This window comes from Poecile atricapillus, chromosome 21 (genome assembly GCF_030490865.1).
Source record: "Poecile atricapillus isolate bPoeAtr1 chromosome 21, bPoeAtr1.hap1, whole genome shotgun sequence".
Classification (NCBI taxonomy): domain Eukaryota; kingdom Metazoa; phylum Chordata; class Aves; order Passeriformes; family Paridae; genus Poecile; species Poecile atricapillus.
This window is the reverse complement of record NC_081269.1, coordinates 4,126,036-4,145,337: the sequence shown is the minus strand read 5'-3', so window position 1 is coordinate 4,145,337 and position 19,302 is coordinate 4,126,036. Positions and strand designations below refer to the sequence as shown.

The following is a 19,302-nucleotide window of genomic DNA, read 5'->3' as shown; positions in this document are numbered from 1 at the left end:
TTTTTTTTCACTTATTTGTGTGAATGATGAATGTTGCGGGCTGGGAGGGAGAAGGATCTGCCAAATATCACACTAAGTGTTTATGAGACATTTTCCTCAGCCTGCCTGTTGTTGTGCTCTGTTATGAGCCTGAGTGTTGAATCCTTTCTTGTATTATGCCAGACTGAAATGTGATACTTAATTACTTGTTCTTTTGACGTTTGCACTGAACTTAAATACCCTCGTGTGATTGAGGATGTGCTGTTCTTATAAGTTGTGTAAGGGCTTATGAATGAGAAGCAGTGAGGAAATTTGTTTGAAATTCAGCCTTTTGAAGTCTTATTCCCTTTTTTTTTCACCCCCTCTGGGTTTTTCTCTTCTAGCTTGTCCTGTACCAGTGCCCACATATCCAGGCTCAGTCTCTGGCAGTTCCTGTGGTAGCTCTCCTTGTCGCTTTGCTTCTCCTCCAGTAAGTTCTGTGTTGCACAACATCCTCTGAAAAAATACTAACTGTAATGTTTAGACAAGAATTCATGAATTTTTAAAATCTTTTAATACTTGAACACTATAAACTGTCATGTTTAGGAGCAAAGAGTCAGGAACACCCTTGTGTTTTCCTTAAATGCCATTAACACTTTGGTGCTCTCTTGCTCCTTGTGTTGGATCTTTTTTTTGTGTTGGAGTTTTTTGTTGTTAGTTTTGGTTAAGGTAAAAAAAAATACATACAAATATCAAATGCTGGAGCAGCAAATTTTAGATATTCTGGTATGGTTTGCAGTGTAATGGCTGTTACAGATAAATTTTGAATTGGCCCTTTTGGCTAAGGCTTCTTGTTACAAACCAGTGACTTCAGTTTTATGTGACATTTGGAACAACTACATCTGTATCACCAGGAATGATTGAATAAATCAGTTGTTAAACTCACAGCCTAATCAGTATAAAACTGACACTACAGGGTTATCCAGTATTTGAAATGTAATAGTTGAAAAGCGTTTCTGCTTTCTGAATCTGGATTTATAGTGGGTATTTTTAACTTTCTTTTTCCCACCATCCCCCTCCAGTCTCTGCCAGACATGCAGCACATTCAGGAAGAAAATTTGTCTTCCCCTCCGCTGGGTCCTCCTAACTATCTTCAAGTTTCTAAAGACTCTGCCAGTACCAGTAGCAAGAACTCCTCTTGTGACACAGATGACTTTGTTCTTGTCCCACACAATATCTCTTCTGACCATTCATGTAAGAACCTTTATTATTTTTGCATCTCAACCCAATTTTTGTTCATAACACACTTCTACCTCCTGTTGTTCTTTGGCTCTCTTTGCTCTAAATGTGTCTGAATTCAAACTGAAATTAATTTATGTAGTTTGAGTCCTCTTTGGAAGGAAACTCTTTGGTACTGCATGTCCATCTGGGACATTTTCATCTTCAGTTGAGCAACCAAATATGCAATAGGGGTAGTTTAAAGTTATGGAAAATAGTGGGGCTTGGCAGTAGAAGAGATTCAGTTGTAAACACCTGCTGATAAAAGACCCAAGGATTCTCTTGGAATTCTTTGTGGAAGCAGGCACTTTGTTTCCTCCAGACTCATTTATAGCTCATGCTCTAGAGCTTTAAATAACAGATGTAGGTAAAAAGCATAAAACACTTCTAACATGAAAGGTAAAAATCAGCCTGGGCTTATACAAAGGAAACACTTGGATGTAGCACATTCATGACATGATCCCAACCTGAATTGCACAAAGCTGATTTCTGGATGATGCCACCAACTTGTGGTAAATATTTGACTAAATGACTGTCTGAAGGATTTCTGCCACCAATTGTTGTAAACATCCCAGTGCTGATACCTTGTACTCCTAAACAATGGAATTTATTTCAAAATTATTATTATTATTAATATGGCAACAACCCACAAAGAGACAGTAAAATAACTTGGTAAAGAATTCCCTTCCCCAGTTACATTTTTGTTGGGGGTCACATTTGAGATATTTTCCTACACAAAACTTTTTGTGGGAAACTTTTGTATGTTCACAGAAATGTTTTTCTCTACAACAGCAATAAGGAAGATCTGATTTTTTTTTTCTGGGTCTGCTTGCTGATGTGGGTTTTCCATGTGTTCCCTCCTGCAGATGATATGCCTCTGGGAGCAGCTGGCAGGCGGGCTTCCAGTGAGTTCTTGATGTGTGGAGGGTAGGTGTGCTGAGCTTCTTCCAAAAGAAACCTCTTCTAAAATTGATGCTGCAGAAGGGGGTACTGGGCTTTTGGCACTGGGTTGTCATAGCTCTGTGGACTTTCTGAAAGATAAACAAGAATTGGAGTATCTAAGCAGCTTGAATTCAGTTTTGCTGCCAAGTAGAGAGTTTCTCTGGTGTGAGGAGCTGTCTTTTGATAGTGATTTTTGTTTTTACAGGCAGTCACCATTAACTATTTCTGGAAGCTCAGGAACTGTACAGAAACCATCCTCAGCCTCTTCTCGAAATGCTGCTTCTGGTACAGCTAACAGGTGTGTGATGCAGCCTTGGATTCTCTGCTATTTTATGGTTTTGGCTTCATTGATTTACTTTTTAAATTGTGAAACTGGACTAAAATAGAAGCCAGACCTCTTTTCTCCAGGCTCTCTGCCCTTCATGCCTTCCCTGGTGCATCCCCAAGAGATTTCCTTAAGGAATCACATTCCTTAAGGAATGACAGCATTCTTTGTTTAAAATTTGAACTGTTTAAAAGCAGAAATTTAGGGACATAACTGACTTGTTTTCTTTGGCATTGGGAAGCACAGCACAGCCTTCATGTAGTGAGTCAAGATGTTGAATGCAGATAGATTTTAAGAAGTGTTTGTGAGAGAAGAGGAACTGTGAAAGCCCAGATTGCTGTGGATTTATGTCTCGTGGCTGGCTTGGTTTGTCTGGTCACTGGGTGTGGCTTTTGTGCAGGTGATTACTGTGAATTTCATGGTTGTGTCTCACAGGATGCCAAAGTCACGTGAAGGAGCTAAACATGTATTGCAGGTTTTCCATCAGCAGGACTGGTAATTAGTACCCTTTCTTCCACATGGCTTTAGGCTTCAGTTTCTGCTGGTTTAAAATAGAACAGATTTTCATCAGTGGGGCCTGAAATCTTTCCTGTGTTACATTGGAAAATGTAAAGCTTAATTATGGTGTTTAACTACTCATGGAATGTATAAGCAGAATTTGTTCAAGTGATGAATTTCATGTTTTCAGTACAAACAGAAAGAGGATGAGTGGCTAACTGGGGAATAAAGCTATTATGTTGGATGTATTTTTGACTTGTGCCAGTGCTAGAGGGCTGCAAGTCAGCATTATTTTTTTAGAAATGCTTGTCACAAGAAAAGTTTGTTACTCTGTGTTGGTCTTTGTGCAGTTGGTGAAATCTGCTGACAGGGGCTGTCGATACAGCTTTTAGCCTCATGTTTTATGTCTAAGGGCAGATAATGGGGATGGTTTCCCTGTAGACATCCATTTGCTCTGAACTGGCCATGTACAGTGTAGTATAAATACACTGTACTTCCCTAAGTTGTATCAGGCAGAGTTTTTAGAGTTAGAAGTTCTAGGAAAATATGCCAGTTGTGTTATCTGTATATTACTAAGAGCTGAATGGTCATGTGATTAGAAACAGGTGGCTACTGTTTGTACTATAATAGTTTGATTCAGGTACTGGCTGAGTTAATTCAGTAACTGCATTTGGGGCTGCATGGGGCATGGACTGAAGAAAGCAGTGTGTGTGTCTGGTATTCTACAAGATGCTGGTTTTGGGGTTTGGTTTTTTATTTCCTGACAAACATTCTTTCATTGTTTGTGGGTTGTTTCTTATGGTTTTTTGGTGTTTTACAAAAGGTTATGCCCTGTGAAACAGTGAATCTTTCTGATTAGCAGATGAAACTGAATTAATTGTGCCCATAGTTACACTGCTTTATGTTGTGTGTCTTCACAGACAGTCTTCAGCCAGAATGAGCAGATTATGTCAAGGTGGTTCACTCTCCTGTGGTTTATTACCAGTTTTATCCTCTGGATCTCAGAGTAACAAGATTTGCATGCAGCTCTGCACACATCTATATTGTATTTCCTCTGACTGGTAACAAACCACATCAGACTGGAGGAATGTCTGGCCAGAGCTCAGCTTTGGGCCTGAGCTGGGGAGCCCTGATAGGAGTGTGCCCCTGCACCCCAGTCACACAGCACTGCTGTCTCCTGTTAGCTCACAGCTCAAGGGCTTGCCTGGACTTACCTGCAAGGCTGTGTGAGAGAAGGGAAAGTAATTTTCCGTGCCAAGTTCTTGAAAAGTTGAAGTGCCTTCATGGTCTCCTGATTGTCACTGCCACAGTTCAAATAACATCTGCTTTCCTCTCCTGGGGAGAGGCTCCCCATGCTCCCTGAGTGTGCTGTGTAGTCATGGCAGGCTGCCCACAGCCTTCCTGTGGTTTCCACTTGGGAGTCTTTCTCCTTGCCTGGAAGTTTTCAGGCTTTCTGCTGACTGTGTGCCCACAGCCAACTTCCAAATTACTCTGGGATCCAGTAACTGAGTGGCAACAGCAGGACAAACTTACTTTCCTTTGCTAAGGAAGCTCTGTGATTATTAGGAAGTAATATTTCATTCTAAGTGGTAGCAAAGAGAATAGGACAATTACAGTAAAAACCCCCAGATTTCTGTTCAGCTGGAGCCCATCAGTGAGTCTTGTAACTGCCTGTCTTCTAGAGAATTTTTTTCACATTTCTTCTTAGAATTTGTAATCTTTCTTTAAAGACATGGTCGATAAAGGACCAGATAGTAAAATTATTATCTTCCAAACAGCCCATTTGTTTGAAATTCCTTCTGTTGAATTCTGTTTTCCTTTAAAAGTCTTGGTTACTGATTACATGCAGTGGTTTGAGTCCCTTATCATGAGGCACACCGAGGCCGGGCAGGTCACTGGCACTCCAGCTGAACTTGGGCAATCTGCAGCTGGAATCTGTGGATTAATGTTCAGGTGTGTGGTTTGGCTTCTCCTGTCAGGGGTTGGTTGTTGCCTTACATAACATGTTTTCCTCTTGCAAGTTCACAATGTCTCTGGGGATATCTCTGCCTGTGCTTCGGTGGCTTTTGTCCACATTCCAGCCCTGCTCTGAACTTCCTGTCCCTGGCGCTCTGGGTTTTCCTAGAACGCTATTTTCAAGTGTGGTAAACACAGCAGTGGCTTGGCAGGGAGTCAGAGGGATCTGGAGATCTCAGTGGTGTGTGACCAAGGGCTGACTCCTAGCTCCATGTGATCCCAGCCAATGCAGGGAAGGCAGGGAGTCCTGAACAGTTTCCTGATCCTCCTCCGTGCAGTGTTGGAGTTGGCTTAGGACAAGCCAAGATCGCAGTGGACCCAGGGAGCACAGAAGTTTATTTGCCTGTTTCCTAGATTTCCTCCAAATTCCTACAGTACAATTCTGAGAGAGTGAGACCTTGCCTACCTGTATTCATCTCCTGTCTCCATCTCCTGTCTCCACACCTTCCAACTTCAGGCACTGTCAGCCTTCCGTGTCCCCCCGCAGCGAGACGGCACCGATCCCGGTTCCCACCCAGCTCCGGAATTACCAGCGCATAGAACAGAACCTGTCTTCTACTGCCAGCCCTGTGTCAAACCCCCACGGATCACCCAGGTGAGGCTGGCCTTTTTAACTCCCTTCTCTTGGGTCTGGTTGGTGTTTGCACCCTGACAGATGTCGCTGCTTTTTTGCTGATGTAATTTATTTTCCACACTGAAGAGACATTTCAATGATAGCAAATAAAAGCCCTTCACAATCTCAAGATTTTTGGATGGGCACTTGAAATGTTTCATGAAAACAAAATGAGCTTGTTCTTTTACTCAAAATGCAACCCAAGAAGGTAAAAAGATGAAGTCCTGCTTTTTTACAGCTCTTTGTGTATTGCATGGCATTACATCATGAACTGGCATGTCAGTAATAAGTTATGTTTTGTTTTCACACATGTAGTGATGAGATGAATGCTTTGTTCTGTAGAATATCAAGGAAACAATTTTGAGCATGCTAATTAACCAGCTTGTCCCATTACAAAGCTCTAGTGAGCCAGGCTTAGTCTCTGCCTTGTAGTCTGCAGGATCAGGCTGGTGAAGGTCAAAGACTCATAAATAGACTACTCAGAACTCTGGAGATCTTTACAAAAACAAAACCCAGAGTTTCTTGCATATTTTTTCCAAGATCCCTGATTTGATTATAGTTGCTACATTCAGGGAAATTACTTTCCCTTAAATAATCTGTTTTCAGTTATCTGATCAGTATTCCAGACCCAATATGAAAATTTTGTCAGAATCTTTACTGATTAAAAAATGGGCATTTACAGCAATTCTTGGTTGTGAAATAAAAAAAAATTATGATCAAAATTTTTGAAGATTAGAGTGTACTAAGGGTATGTTTTAATGTTTCAATGTTCTCCAGTTAACAGACTATTATGGTACTCAAAGTTTAAAATCTGTGGTAACAAAGGGAATTAAATCTTGATTATTGTCAGTATGGAAAGCTTAGCTTAAGTTCATAGCTTTCTCTTGAAACACCAGTATTTCCTTTAACCAATCAGGCTGTCAGGGGGGGATTCTGGAGTTTCTCTCAAGGAGGCAGTGAGCAGAGTGTGTGTGACCATTCTTTTCCCTGGCCAGAGCCGGGATTGTGAGACGCTCCAACACCAGCCCCATGGGGTTCATGAAGATGGGCTCGTGCTCTCCAGTGCCAGCTGACACTGCCCAGGGTGTTGGGCGCAGGTTGTCCACAGGATCTTCCAGACCATATTCTCCTTCACCACTAGGTAAGCACAGAAATGCTTAGCAATTGGTAAAGCTTTATCTGAAGCAGTCATTCAGAACTCTAACTCTAGCTTGAAATTAATCTTAAACCACAGCCTGCCCAGCCAGGTCATGTGTGCAGAAATAATTCCTGTTAAATGGCTCACAGAAGTAAACTAACTAGGTTTTCACTTGCTTTATCTTTGTAAGTGAAGTGTAAATCCATGTTTTGGTTTTGTTTGCATAGTTGGAACCATACCTGAGCAGCTTGGACACTGTTGTTGTGGACAACTCCAAGGACATGAATCAAGGAGTAGAAACTTCTCAGGTGAGTGATTTCAGACAATGCAATCAGCATTATTTTGATAGAGCTTGTAGAGCATTTTGTGAAGGGGTAGGAGAGCCAACACACATTTGAATGGGTTAATAGGAGGCACTGAGTTTTTGTGGAAACAACCCATTTGTGGCCTGGGTGACACCTTGGCCCATAACTAATTCCCTACACAATAAGATAACGTCTGAAATTTCTTACTCTCAAGATGGAACAACAACTCTGATGAAGCCTGTCTAACCAGGGCTGGTTTATAATGAATGGTAGTAACATGCTTCTCAGAATCTGGTTTTGATAGAGCAGCTCTGTCATGCCAGTTCTCAGAAAAGGGAGGCAGAGCTGCCAGTGTACAGTGTGCAACATGTTTTCGTCATTCCCTTGGGAAATCGGCTGGGATCTGATGTTACTGTTGCTAAGCAGTCAGCAAGCTTTGCAAGTCATAAATTATCATGGCATGCCAGCAGGAAAAAAAAAAAGATCAGGAAGAAATAGGACTTGAAGATGTTCTGAGACTGTTAAAGATGGAATTGCACTGTAATGCCAGAAGGATTTGGTATTAGAATATGCAATTCAGCAACTTGTTCTTCTGCTCTGTGCTCATTTTGGGTGCCTTTTCTTCTCCAGCTAAAATACTAGTTATACATTTTATTTTGACTTTCTAAGATGTGGTATTGAAACTGCATTGTGAGGTTTTCTCCTATTTAAACACTTGTCCAAAACCATCTGGACATGATAGAGCCTTCACTTCTTGGAGTCTGGGAATGGTTTCATCCATATGAAATAAGTTGTATGATGTGTCTCAAAAATTGGCTTTATAATTGCTGTGCCATTGGCTGCTCAACAAAAGGAATGAGTGAATCCTTAGATTTGAAATGATCTCTGAAAAAGTGAAAAGGAGTGTGTATGAAGAGAATACAAAGCCCTGTGTTTGTTTTTCGTGTTGCAACTTTTCTTTGGATAGAGTCTTGTCGGGCTGTTGGTTTAGTGTCTTTTGCCAGTATCAAACTGACTTGTAACACACCATAGCACTGTTTTTATGGCTGGCAGGGGTTTTAATGTTTCATTTCTTCATATGTTTTCTGCATTCTTTTCCTCCTTGGTTTCACTTCTTAATTTGAAATGACTGCAGTGGTATTTCTGTTTGTACAATACCACAAATTGCAGCGAGTCTGTTTCTCAGCATTTAAATGGGTATGGGAACCAGTTCTTTGCTTTGGGTGAGGTGAGGTCATCTGAGCTGAGATTTTTCTAAGGACTGAAGATGTCTTTCGTAATGTAGCTTCTAAACTAATTGAGCTGTTCTTGCTGCCAGTGACAGCAGAGGACACACTTTTAATTCAGAAGCCTCTGGGGTGGCAACAACACTGGAACAGTAACCAGTGAGGTTTCAGACTGATTCTAAAATGCAGGTAAAGACTTCCCAGTGCTGAGACAGACAAGCAGAGGGATTTCAGGCAAGCAAATTCTTGGCTGGAAAGTTAATGAGAAATAGACTTGATCCCTCTGCTAGAGCTGCAGGCAGACAGGCTGTTCTGAAACATACTGCCTAATGGAGTGGAATGAAATCAAGATGAAGTAGCTCATATTCAAAATCCAACTAGCAAAAACATGGGTTTAAGAAGGCTGAAAGATATGTTGTAACAGCTGGGCACTTTACTGAGCAAACTGCAAGAAGTTTGGGGTAGTTTTTTTGAGCAGACATTTATGAAATGAAGCCTCTCTCAGAAGATTCTCCTGGGCAGCTTTTAAAAACCTTCTGTAGTTGTATGGTTCAGTTTTTCCCTCTTTCATTTTTTTTTTTTAGACATGAGTGAAACTCACTTCTTGGAGATTACAGACAGGCATTTTCTCTGGGAAGCTGTGACCATAAAGCTGAAGTCTGATGTTTGTAACTTTGCACAGTTCCTTATCATGAGACATAAAAACACACACCAGGAACAGAATATTTAATCAAATTTCAGGCCTGATTTTGAAAGAGGAGGGACATCTTTGAGTAGGTGAAGTGTTCATAAGAGTTATTTCCCAAAAGCCCTCTGTTTAAATGATAACTTAGAGCTCTCCCATTTGCTTTAGAAGAAACTGCACTCCTACCTAAGGACTTTCTCTGTCAGTTTTTGAAAAAAGATTCAGTCTGACAGACTAAAAAGTAAACAACTGCTCAAAGTAATGTCCCCAAACTGTTCCATCTGAATAATTTGGTTCTTTTTAGCACCAAATTTTCTTGCAGGATCAAGAGCTGCCTTTGTGTCTGCAAATGAAGTCATTACACACAAAACAAGTTGTTAACATGCAATGTCACATTCACGCTTTTGTTTGCAAGAGTATCATTCCAGGCCTTGAGAACCTCTATTCAGTTTGGAATTTCAGTGCTGGTTATGCCATTCCTGCTGAATCCAACCACTTTATTTGTTTTGGTGCAGGTTTCCAGATGTACTGCAGCTGCCAGGACAGCTGTCAGCCTGAAATTGTGCTTATTTGGCAGCTTGGAGGTCTCATCAGTGTGGTGTAGCAATAGTTCAGATAATCCATGGGCTAAATCCATTCTCCTTGCTGTCTAGTGAGCTAATGATCAAACACATCTCTGGAATTTTAGGCTTCATCGATTCACTTTGCAAATACTGCTAGTAGAATTTTACCTTTCTGTTTGTCATCTCCACAGGTTCTCCTGTACCACCATCTCAGTCTCCACAGTCACTTCTGATGGGAGCGAGGTTGCAGAGTGCTCCTACTCTCACAGATATCTACCAAAACAAGCAGAAGCTCAGAAAGCAGCATTCAGACCCAGTTTGCCCATCCTATGCTGGGTATGGATACAGTCATTCTCCACAGCCAACTAGGCCAGGTAGCCTGGGAACATCCCCCACCAAGCACATGGGATCCTCACCCAGGAGCTCAGACTGGCTCTTCAAAACCCCACTGCCAACAATCATCGGCTCTCCCACTAAGGTTTGTTAAATTTGCAGTTCTCAGAAATACACTGAATAGAAACCAAAAATATTTTGGAGTTATAATTTAACTTTTTTTGTGTGTGTTCTTGCTCTTGATTCTTAAAGGCAACAGCTCCTTTCAAAATACCTAAAACTCAAGCGTCCTCCAACTTGCTGGCCCTGGCAAATCGCCAGGGCTTGGCCGAAACCCCACTGCAGCCTAAAGATATCACTGACCCAAGGGACTTCACACACTTCCACTCCAGCCAGGCAGCTGACAAACAGGCAGGAGAACAGCACAGCAAAACCACCTTTGGCAGGTAGGCACTGCCAGGAACAGAACATTTCATCAAATTTCAGGCCTAATTTTGAAAGAGGAGGGGCATCTTCGAGTAGGTGAGGTGTTTATAAGAGTTATTTCCCCAAAGCCCTCTGTTTAAATGATAACTTAGAGCTCTCTCATTTGCTTTAGAAGAAACTTTGCATCCCTGGGGGAGACAGTTGGGCAGCAGAACTGCACACAGCAACTCTCAGAGGGTGAAAAAGCTGTGAGGGGATGCTGGGGTTTGGTGTGTGCAACAGAAACATTTTGTACTGGCTATAAATATAGCAGGGACTTCCTGGAGCACTTTGTGTTGCTGTCTAGTTCCCTTTTGTTTTGATTAGCTGAATCTGGGATTTCATTGCCTCTGTAAAGCCTATTCAGTTTTTGCTTGAAAATCTCTATGACAAAGTTTGCAATATAAATTTTTCAAGAGAAAAAGTTACCTTTATTTTTATGGTTTGCTCTATTTTAGAAGATCCGTGATAACAAGCAAGATTTCAATACTTTCCCTATTTTTGTTGAAAAATTCTCTGTAGTAAATACCAAGAATCTTAGTTATTCTTAGTAGCATGATATTCCTGAATAACTTTTTTTTTTTTTTTTTTTAATTTTATTTTATTTTATTTTATTTTTTTAATTCATGTATTTTCCTGGTCCAGGTCTGTTAGTACTGGGAAGCTGTCAGATCAACAGGTAAAGACCACCCTTGGGGGCCAGTTATACCAAGGCAGCACAGACAGTCTCAACACAGAGCGGCCAATGGATACAGGTAAGGATCAGGGTGATACATCCAAGTTGTTTCCCTGTGTCTGGGGTTTTTATGGAATGCCAGCTGGGATCACAGATCTGCTTCCAAATTTGAGAATTGGTTCTGACAATTTTTAGCCTCAGCACAGAAGGCTTTTTTTAATATTTAAGGGGGTCTGTTCCATTTCTTTAGCATAGCTTTAAAAATAACTGAGACTGGAAAATACTTATTTCTGTGCTACACACAGAAATATCTTGACTGGCTGGAGGGGTTTGGGATTTTTCTGGTTTGGTTTTATTTTTAATTTAGCATTTGTGGCTTTTCATTTTCTAATTCCACCTTGATTTGATATGAAAGTAAATTTATGTAATTCTGGATGTTTGGTTGGGTTTTTTTTTCCGCCTCCCTGAGCTTGTCCCTTGCCACCAGAAGTTCTCCCTTCTGAGCAGGTGGAAAGTTCTGCAGTTCTGCAGACAGGGCTGGTCTTTAGCCTCCAGACCTGTCATGATCTGCCTTTAAAGTTTTTTCTGCCGTATCTTTTGCTGCAAAACTGACATCTTCAGGCTCTCAGGGAGTCTCTGTTGCTCTTTCCTGGGTGAGAGTAGAACACTGAGATATTGAAAGTAAGAAGATGTGTTAAGCTGCACCTTGACTGTTTGTGTCTCACCAAAACTGTCCACTCAGCTTCTTTTATTTCCTGTGAGAGCCACTAACTAGTCCAGGCCTTGGATCTGCATTGAAGTACATTGTGTTGCAGTGCTCCAATTTGCTGCATATAATTACTTCTTGGTGTGATTATGTGGAACAGGGACTAACTTGCTGTAATGTTCTCTCCCAGCTCCAGCAGGAGCCTATGGAATTGCAATGGCAACTCCATCCATGGGAAGTGGGGCGAGTTCTCGGGCTGTCATGTTCACTGTGGGGTCCCCTCCAAGCAGTGCCACCCCGCCCACCTGCACCCACATGGTCCTCAGAACCAGAACCACCTCAGGTAAGACTTTCCTGGCAGTTGTGTGGACATTTCTCAAAGGCAACACTTGGGCTTGTCCTCTTCTGGGGCCTGAGTGCTGCCTTGCACAGGGCCTACAGTAAAAGTGCTCTAGAAAGTAGAGATTAATATCAGATAGTTCCTGCTGTTCCCCCCTAAAGAGGGTCAGAGGCACAGATTTACAATCCAGCAGTGAGTAGCCTCCTGTGTACACAGCTTTACTCCCTCCCTGGGAGTGTAATTTCTATGGCAAAGGCAGAAAGGAAAAGTCAGAATTCTGATTTTTGCCTGCTGCTGTGCATTGTACCAGAAACAGCACACCAAGGGTGGGTGGGAGCTGCCTGCCTTTTGGCAAGAGTCAGCTGTGCTGCCAAAAATCAAAGACGTCAAGGTTAAAGGCTTTAGGTGAGCAGTGTGAACCAGAGGACAACCTGTGTCAGCCATGAATCCCAGAATCTGTTAGGAATTGTCACTGTTGTTACAGCACAGCCTTTGCTCTGTCTACAGAGCCATACAAGGAGCAGTGAGGAGAGCCTTTCATGGGGGACTCTGTGCTGGCTCCTCGTGTGTCACTTGCTGTCACCCACAGCCCCAGTGCTGAATCAGACTGAATGTGTGTGTTATTTTTCTTGTAGTGGGATCAAACAGTTCTGGAGGGTCTCTGTGCTCCACCAGTGGCCGTGTTTATATGGGCTCTCCTCCTGGTATTTACATGGGCTCCTCTCCTCCGGGGGCTGAGGCGGCTCCGAGTCTGAAGTACATCCCTTATGGTACTTCCCCTCCCAGCCTAGAGGGCTTTATCACCTTTGAAGCTCCTGAATTGCCTGAGGAAACTTTAATGGAGGTATAGGAACAATAATTTCATGTTTTCTAATGTGTGATATTGCTGAAACAGATGTGGTACAAGCAGGATTGCTCCATGTGCTTTGTAGTTTCCTCTGCACTGTCTCACATGTTGGTTTTTTTTTGTTTAAGATCTTGAAAATATTGCTGTATCAGGAGTTGCCAGTTTCTCTTTGGTAGTTATTGCTGGCATTTCATGTGTTTGAATAGGTAACCAAAGGAACATACTGCTTTTGTCCACCACAGCCTCCCAGAGAGGCCTCTTTTTAATTCCAATGCATGTGGGTGCTGACACAGCCCCTCTGGGCATTTCATTGCTTCTTCACAGTCAGGGAATGACGTTCAATCCTGCTTGTGGGAGGACTGTCCTATATTTTTTAAAATGTGTGGGGAAGTGACACTTTAAAAACACAAACTGGGGTGGTCTTTCACCAGAATGCTATTCTTGGAGTGTACATTTCTCAAGACAGATTGCTGCTCTGGTTTCTCATTCACATCTTTCTGGAAGGTGTTTGGGTGCCTACTGACTATCTCTTATAACATGAATGCTTACCACTACACTGTATTCTTCCCACAGACAGAGTTTAAAATGTATTTAGACCTGTATTATTAATGAAAATATTATAAACATTGCTAAGATGTGTTTGATTAGCTTTGAAGCCTTCTTTTTGAGAAGAATCTCTGCATGTGTAGTGTGTGTTTTACTGACAGAGCAGCAGTGAGTTGTTCACTCCAATTGAAGTTTTTAGTCTAAAGTGTAAAATTTGGTTACAACCACTTTTTAACACAATTTAATTCCAGAACCAAGTGTAAATTAGAGTGAGGCAGATCAGTTCTTTTGTAGGTACTAACTCTATTACATAATAAAAGCCAAATGTTCCTCCTGGCTCCTCACACAAGTGCCAAGCATACTTTTGTGTTGCTGATAATAAAATAAGTAATTTTTCCCACTTGTGAGTCCTTTAGTTCCTCAGGTTTCAACACAGAACTTCATGTACCAGTTCCTTTGGCTTTGTTGAAAGACTCTTTAAGTATAAGCTGCAGCATCTTGAATTCATTAACAAAGAAGAGAACAAGTTCAGATCTGTTGGGGCCCATTTGGTTCTGTCATCCCTAAAGCTGCCTCTGCCACAGTGTGATTCCTGCACAGAGCTGACATACCAAGGAATCTTTAAATGATTAACACGAGTTTTAAGTGTGGCTGATGGCTTAGAGTGGTTAAACTGCTGTCATCTTTCCCTCTGACAGAGAGAGCACACAGACACACTGCGTCACCTAAACATGATGCTGACATTTACAGAGTGTGTTCTGGATCTGACAGCAGTGAGAGGAGGAAACCCAGACCTGTGCACTTCTGCTGTGTCACTATACCAGATCCAGGAGAGCATCGTTGTGGATCAGATCAGCCAGCTCAGCAAAGAATGGGGGTGAGTATACAGTCAAACAGAGAATTAGTGAAGATCCAACACATCAAAAATGTATTGAAAGTCTGCCCTTTTTTTGGGAGTGATTGTTTTCCTGTTGAGAATCCTTATAGGAATTATTTTTTTAACAACTGAAGATACATCAGAAAGAGAAAAGACAAAAGATTTTTTTCTGGTCTGCCACTTTTTGGGGAAAGTGTTGAGTTCAGGCTTGAGGTGCAGCAGTGTATTTCTGAGCATGGAAATTGTGTACCAGCTTCTGGCAGATCTGAGCCCTCATCCCTTCCTGTTGACTGAAGCACTGAGGTGGAGCTTGGGAGGGGAGAAGTGTCCAAATTTGATTTCACTGCAAAAAACAATCAGCCCTAATACAAAATCAAAAGCAAGGAGAAATACAAGAAATTTGAAGTGGTGGGAAAGGGCAGTTCTACTTCCTGCCTTCTTCCTGAAGTAATAAAAACCCAACAGAAAACCCCTGTAAAGTGTTTGCTTTTCACAACAAACCAGGGGATAGGAAATGAAAAGTACACCCAGTCACTTGTGGTGAGACATTGACCTCGGGCAGAGAGTCCCCACAAATAAGTGTTCCTTTTTCAAATGTCTGCATTTAAAGCAGTTTGTCTTTGCTGCTGCAGTTCCTAAATGAGCAGATGTCCCCTCACCCCATGACAGAGTGGCTGGGAAGGGGTGGAGCTGCATTTTAAACATCTGTCTTCCTTTTCTGCTGTTGCTGCATCCTGTGGGGTGTTTGTGATTAAAAAGTGGTGTCTGCCCCTGGCTTGAATACATTCAAAAAAATGGTATTTTGATGCATAAAATACTTTTTTTTCCCCTCTTCTTCCTAGGCAAGTGGAGCAGCTGGTGTTGTATATGAAAGCTGCCCAGTTACTGGCATCTTCTCTGCATCTTGCCAAAGCACAGGTCAAATCTGGGAAACTGAACCCATCCACTGCTGTTAAGCAAGGTAGATGCAATATCATCTAATTTGCTTTGCTTGTCAATTTTCTTTGCTGATACATCACTCAGAAAATTTAGGTTGCAACATTTGTTTTGTTTTCCTTCTCTGCAGGAGAACTGTAGATATGTACAATTGCACAATTCTGATAGTAAACAGCCAGAAACAGTTAGGAAATGAGTATTCATTAACTTGAAATGGAAATTATTTGATAGATACTCAGGTCATAGAAGTGGTGGAGTAAATAAGCACTAAAACTACAAGTTTAAACACGCTTACTTTGCAAAGCTGAATTTAGGCTAAGTTGTTGTTTGGGTTTTGTTTGTTTGTTTTTTTAAAAAAATTTCTTCTTACCTTTCTACCAGTTGTGAAAAGCCTCAATGAGAGATACAAATTCTGTATTGGAATGTGCAAAAAATTGACAGAAAAGTTGAATCGTTTCTTTTCGGACAAGCAAAGGTTCATTGATGAAATCAACAGTGTAACTGCAGAGAAACTTATCTACAGCTGTGCTGTGGAAATGGTGAGTCCCTCCTCGTCCCTGAACTGTAGGAATTGCTGCCTTCTCTCACATATCTCTTCTATATAACCAGAAAATTGAATTGATATTTTCAGTGACAACAAAGGGAAGTTAACTGCTTTAGCCATGAGAGGGAATTCTTGTGTCACACAAAAGATTCTGGCAAATGTTGTGCTTAACCTTGATAATGGTGTTGTTGTGCACAATTAATTTGTTTCTTTGCAAGAGAATGCAGGTGTAAGAAGGAGCATACTTATTCATATCAAAAAGGGCTTTTATAGATATTTTTGTGCAGAATATTCTCAGTTACCACAGCACAGGTGCTGTGTCCTCTCAGAATCACAGAATGGTTTTGAAGGGACCTTAAAGATCATCTAGTTCCACCTTCATTTTGTTGTCTTCATTACAAGAACACATCAACTAAATCAAGGCTGAAAAATAGTTTCTTAATGGCACTTTCAGGTGACAAATTTTTCATTTTTCTATTTGCCTCATGGGGTTTCTGAACCTGAATGTGCTGACTGATTGCAGGTGCAGTCAGCAGCTCTGGATGAGATGTTCCAGCAAACTGAAGATATCACATATCGATACCACAAGGCAGCCCTGCTGCTGGAGGGACTGACTAAAATACTGCAAGACCCTGCAGATATAGAAAACGTGCACAAGTGTAAGTTCAGCTGAATAATGAAAATTACATGTAATTAACACATTGTAAAATAACTCTGGTCATCACCTGTCTTGTGCCTCTCTCTGCAGATAAATCCAGCATTGAGCGAAGGCTGTCTGCACTCTGCTACAGCACAGTGGCTGTGTATGAGCAGTAGGAATATCCTGAGGACCAGATGGTGTGAACATAAGGGACCACATCAGTGATACTGCACTTTTTTCACTACAGCTTCATTGTTGTCCTTGTTCTGCCCCATGTGGAAGATGATTCTTACATTTCTGTGGTGACTACCAAAGAAACAGCAGCATATTCAAAGAGGAGAAATTCCAAAAGTACACTTGCCTTACCAATCCAGCAGCTCCTTTTCCTTCCTAGCAACAGAATTTAAAAGAATCTCTCTTCACATTTCAAACTGATCCTTGTACGTGTGCTTTGAACTTGAATGATCAGGGTTTGTTGTTTTTTCCTCGTGAGATTTTTAGAGAGCGGATCCTTCTGCATCAGGTACAAAAAAAGACATTTCCCTCAGAAGATTCCCTCAACAGTTTTTAAGTTGTTCAGTAAAATGTGGCTGAGTAAATTTGGGAAACCTTAACCATGTGCAAGTGCTGCTTGAAGCTTTTTGGGGCTCAGCTGCCTTGTCTGGGAGCTCACCTGTTGTACATATGGCTCAGGTTGTCATATGAAGGGATGGCAAACATGCTCTTACCCCAGGGGAAAAGTGGGGATGGAAGAAATTCTCTCCATCTGTGCAAAATCCCCAAGGGGTTTTCAGCTGATGTGGATACAATTTGATGATCTTCTTCCAAAATATTTTGTTTTGCACTAATTTACTAAAGCAACTGTATATTCATTTTTGAAGAACTATATTAAAAAAAAAATCTAGAGAAAGAAGGCACAATGGACTTGGCTGAATTTCATTTCAGTGTACATAAAATTCTTTTCAGAATTTCAAATGTAGCTTCTAGAAGACTTTCAAACAAACTGTAAAAACCTGTATTCATGTGAACCTTTCCATTTTATACCTATTTGTCTAATACTTGAGTAACTACTGCTCTGGACTTTCTCAGTAATAGCAATGTTGAGTTGCTGGTTGTTTGCTTTTTCTATAGATTTGGTTGCATCTTTTGTTGTGCATGCAATATGTGCATTAATGCCTGCAGTCTTTAGGGGTGTAATGACAGTTCTCTGTAGTTTGTTTCTTGGGCAGTATTACAATAAATACTGTAAACTGAAAGGTTCTGCAAGGAACCATGCAAAAAAAAGTTTTTTTAAAAAAAAAAAAACAAACCAGAAAATGATGTTGTGGTTTGAGATGCTGATAAAATTATGTAGAATCTCTACATATAGAGTGTGTGAAAAATCAGGATTATTTTGTGTGCATTTTGGGGGAGAGGTGGGAAGCTTCATTTAGCCTTATAGGCATTGTCATTTCAAGCATCCCATGAGATCATCAGGACAGCGATTTGCAAAGTGTTTAGGCAGATCAGCTTCTCTGGAAATGGTTCCTATACTTTATTTTTGGGACTTTTTTGTTACTCAACTGCTTGAATACTTGAATAAACCATTCTCCAGGACAGAATCATTTTAATCCTCTTAAACACAGTGGTCTGAACTATTTGACAAAGTTGTACAGGGCTTACACATCAAAATATTGTTTCAGTGTTGGGATAACCATGTGTTTCCTTTACTTTGACAGAGTAATGTACTTTTTACCTTATTTATCTGTATGAAATTCCAACAGTTAATTTGAAAGTGTTTGTTTATATAATGTTTGTATTTTTAGGTCTTTAATACGGTGTTTCTACCTCTCCTTTGTAATTGCATGCATTATTCTTGGAACTAGGTAATAACTCACTGAACTGTTGCGTAATAGCCTTTTTATTATGGCCTGTATAAATGTATATTAAGGTAAAAATAAATACTGACACTAGAAGTGTTTCTATGGTACGACTGAGTTTCTGTGTCTCTGTGACCAGAGGTGTTAAATTTAGGAAAAATTCTCTACTTGTCTGGGTAGAGAAGTTGCTGAATGTTCCCCTCAGCAGCTGGACCTGCCAGCAGGGCAGGATGGGGCAGCATCTGTGAGTTCATTATCTCTGGATAGCTCTGGCACAAAGTGGCCCTGAGTTTGTTATTCCCTGGCTTTAGGAAGACAATTTACCCTGCTTCTTTTTTTTTTTCAAATTTTTTTTAAACTTGGATTGGAAAACAAAAATGCTAAGTAGTATCCTGGGTGACAGCTGTATGATCTTTCAACAAGGTGCTTATTTGTTGCCTCTAGCAAAGGGGAGCTGTCTGGGCTGCCAGAAGAGCATATACAGAGCTAATTGACAAAAGCTGGCAGGAAGTTACAATTTCTATCCAAAGCTGACAAAAAATGGGCTTTGTTCACCTCACAGCTCATACCCTCTGCTCAGCTGAGGTATGCTGTGATAGCTGCTGTGTGAATATTGGGGTTTTTTTGAGTTGTAATATTAATTTTCCCCCAATTTATTATTAAAAACCCCTGCACTTGCAAGTGGCACATAAAGAGGATGAGGAAGGAGTGAGCTGGGAATGCTAATGATATGTCTGAGCCCAAATCTAGTAACAAAGCAACAGCCTTAATGCACAAGTCTAGGAGATAGGCTCCTTTTCTCAGGAACTCACTGGCTTTTGTTGGTTTTCTTTCTTTCCTTTCAGGATTCAGGCTCATTCTCCTTCCCCTCTTGCCAGCAAGGCTACAGCTGCACAAACAGGAGGAGAAGAAAAGGGCTATTCTTGCTGGCTGTTTTCAGGAGGAGGAGACCAATGTTCATGGCCTGTCTTTCTGCATAAACTCAT

At 41.1% G+C, this 19,302-nt stretch overlaps 1 protein-coding gene across 2 annotated transcripts in view; it reads left to right on the top strand.

The window, feature by feature from the left end:
- Positions 1 to 18,426, top strand: part of ULK2 (unc-51 like autophagy activating kinase 2) — a 43,174-nt gene extending 24,748 nt beyond the window's left edge. For both annotated transcript variants that reach the window (XM_058854412.1, XM_058854411.1), the window contains 17 exons: positions 363 to 448; positions 1,041 to 1,212; positions 2,103 to 2,163; positions 2,384 to 2,476; positions 5,475 to 5,612; positions 6,626 to 6,771; positions 6,996 to 7,076; positions 9,739 to 10,025; positions 10,133 to 10,326; positions 10,991 to 11,100; positions 11,918 to 12,070; positions 12,703 to 12,911; positions 14,159 to 14,337; positions 15,180 to 15,298; positions 15,655 to 15,812; positions 16,341 to 16,476; positions 16,566 to 18,426. In XM_058854412.1, the coding sequence (XP_058710395.1) occupies positions 363 to 448; positions 1,041 to 1,212; positions 2,103 to 2,163; positions 2,384 to 2,476; positions 5,475 to 5,612; positions 6,626 to 6,771; positions 6,996 to 7,076; positions 9,739 to 10,025; positions 10,133 to 10,326; positions 10,991 to 11,100; positions 11,918 to 12,070; positions 12,703 to 12,911; positions 14,159 to 14,337; positions 15,180 to 15,298; positions 15,655 to 15,812; positions 16,341 to 16,476; positions 16,566 to 16,633 (2,390 nt within the window). In that variant the 3' untranslated portion in view covers positions 16,634 to 18,426. The remainder of the gene's footprint in view (positions 1 to 362; positions 449 to 1,040; positions 1,213 to 2,102; positions 2,164 to 2,383; positions 2,477 to 5,474; positions 5,613 to 6,625; positions 6,772 to 6,995; positions 7,077 to 9,738; positions 10,026 to 10,132; positions 10,327 to 10,990; positions 11,101 to 11,917; positions 12,071 to 12,702; positions 12,912 to 14,158; positions 14,338 to 15,179; positions 15,299 to 15,654; positions 15,813 to 16,340; positions 16,477 to 16,565) is intronic.
- The last annotated feature ends 876 nt before the right edge of the window (positions 18,427 to 19,302 follow it).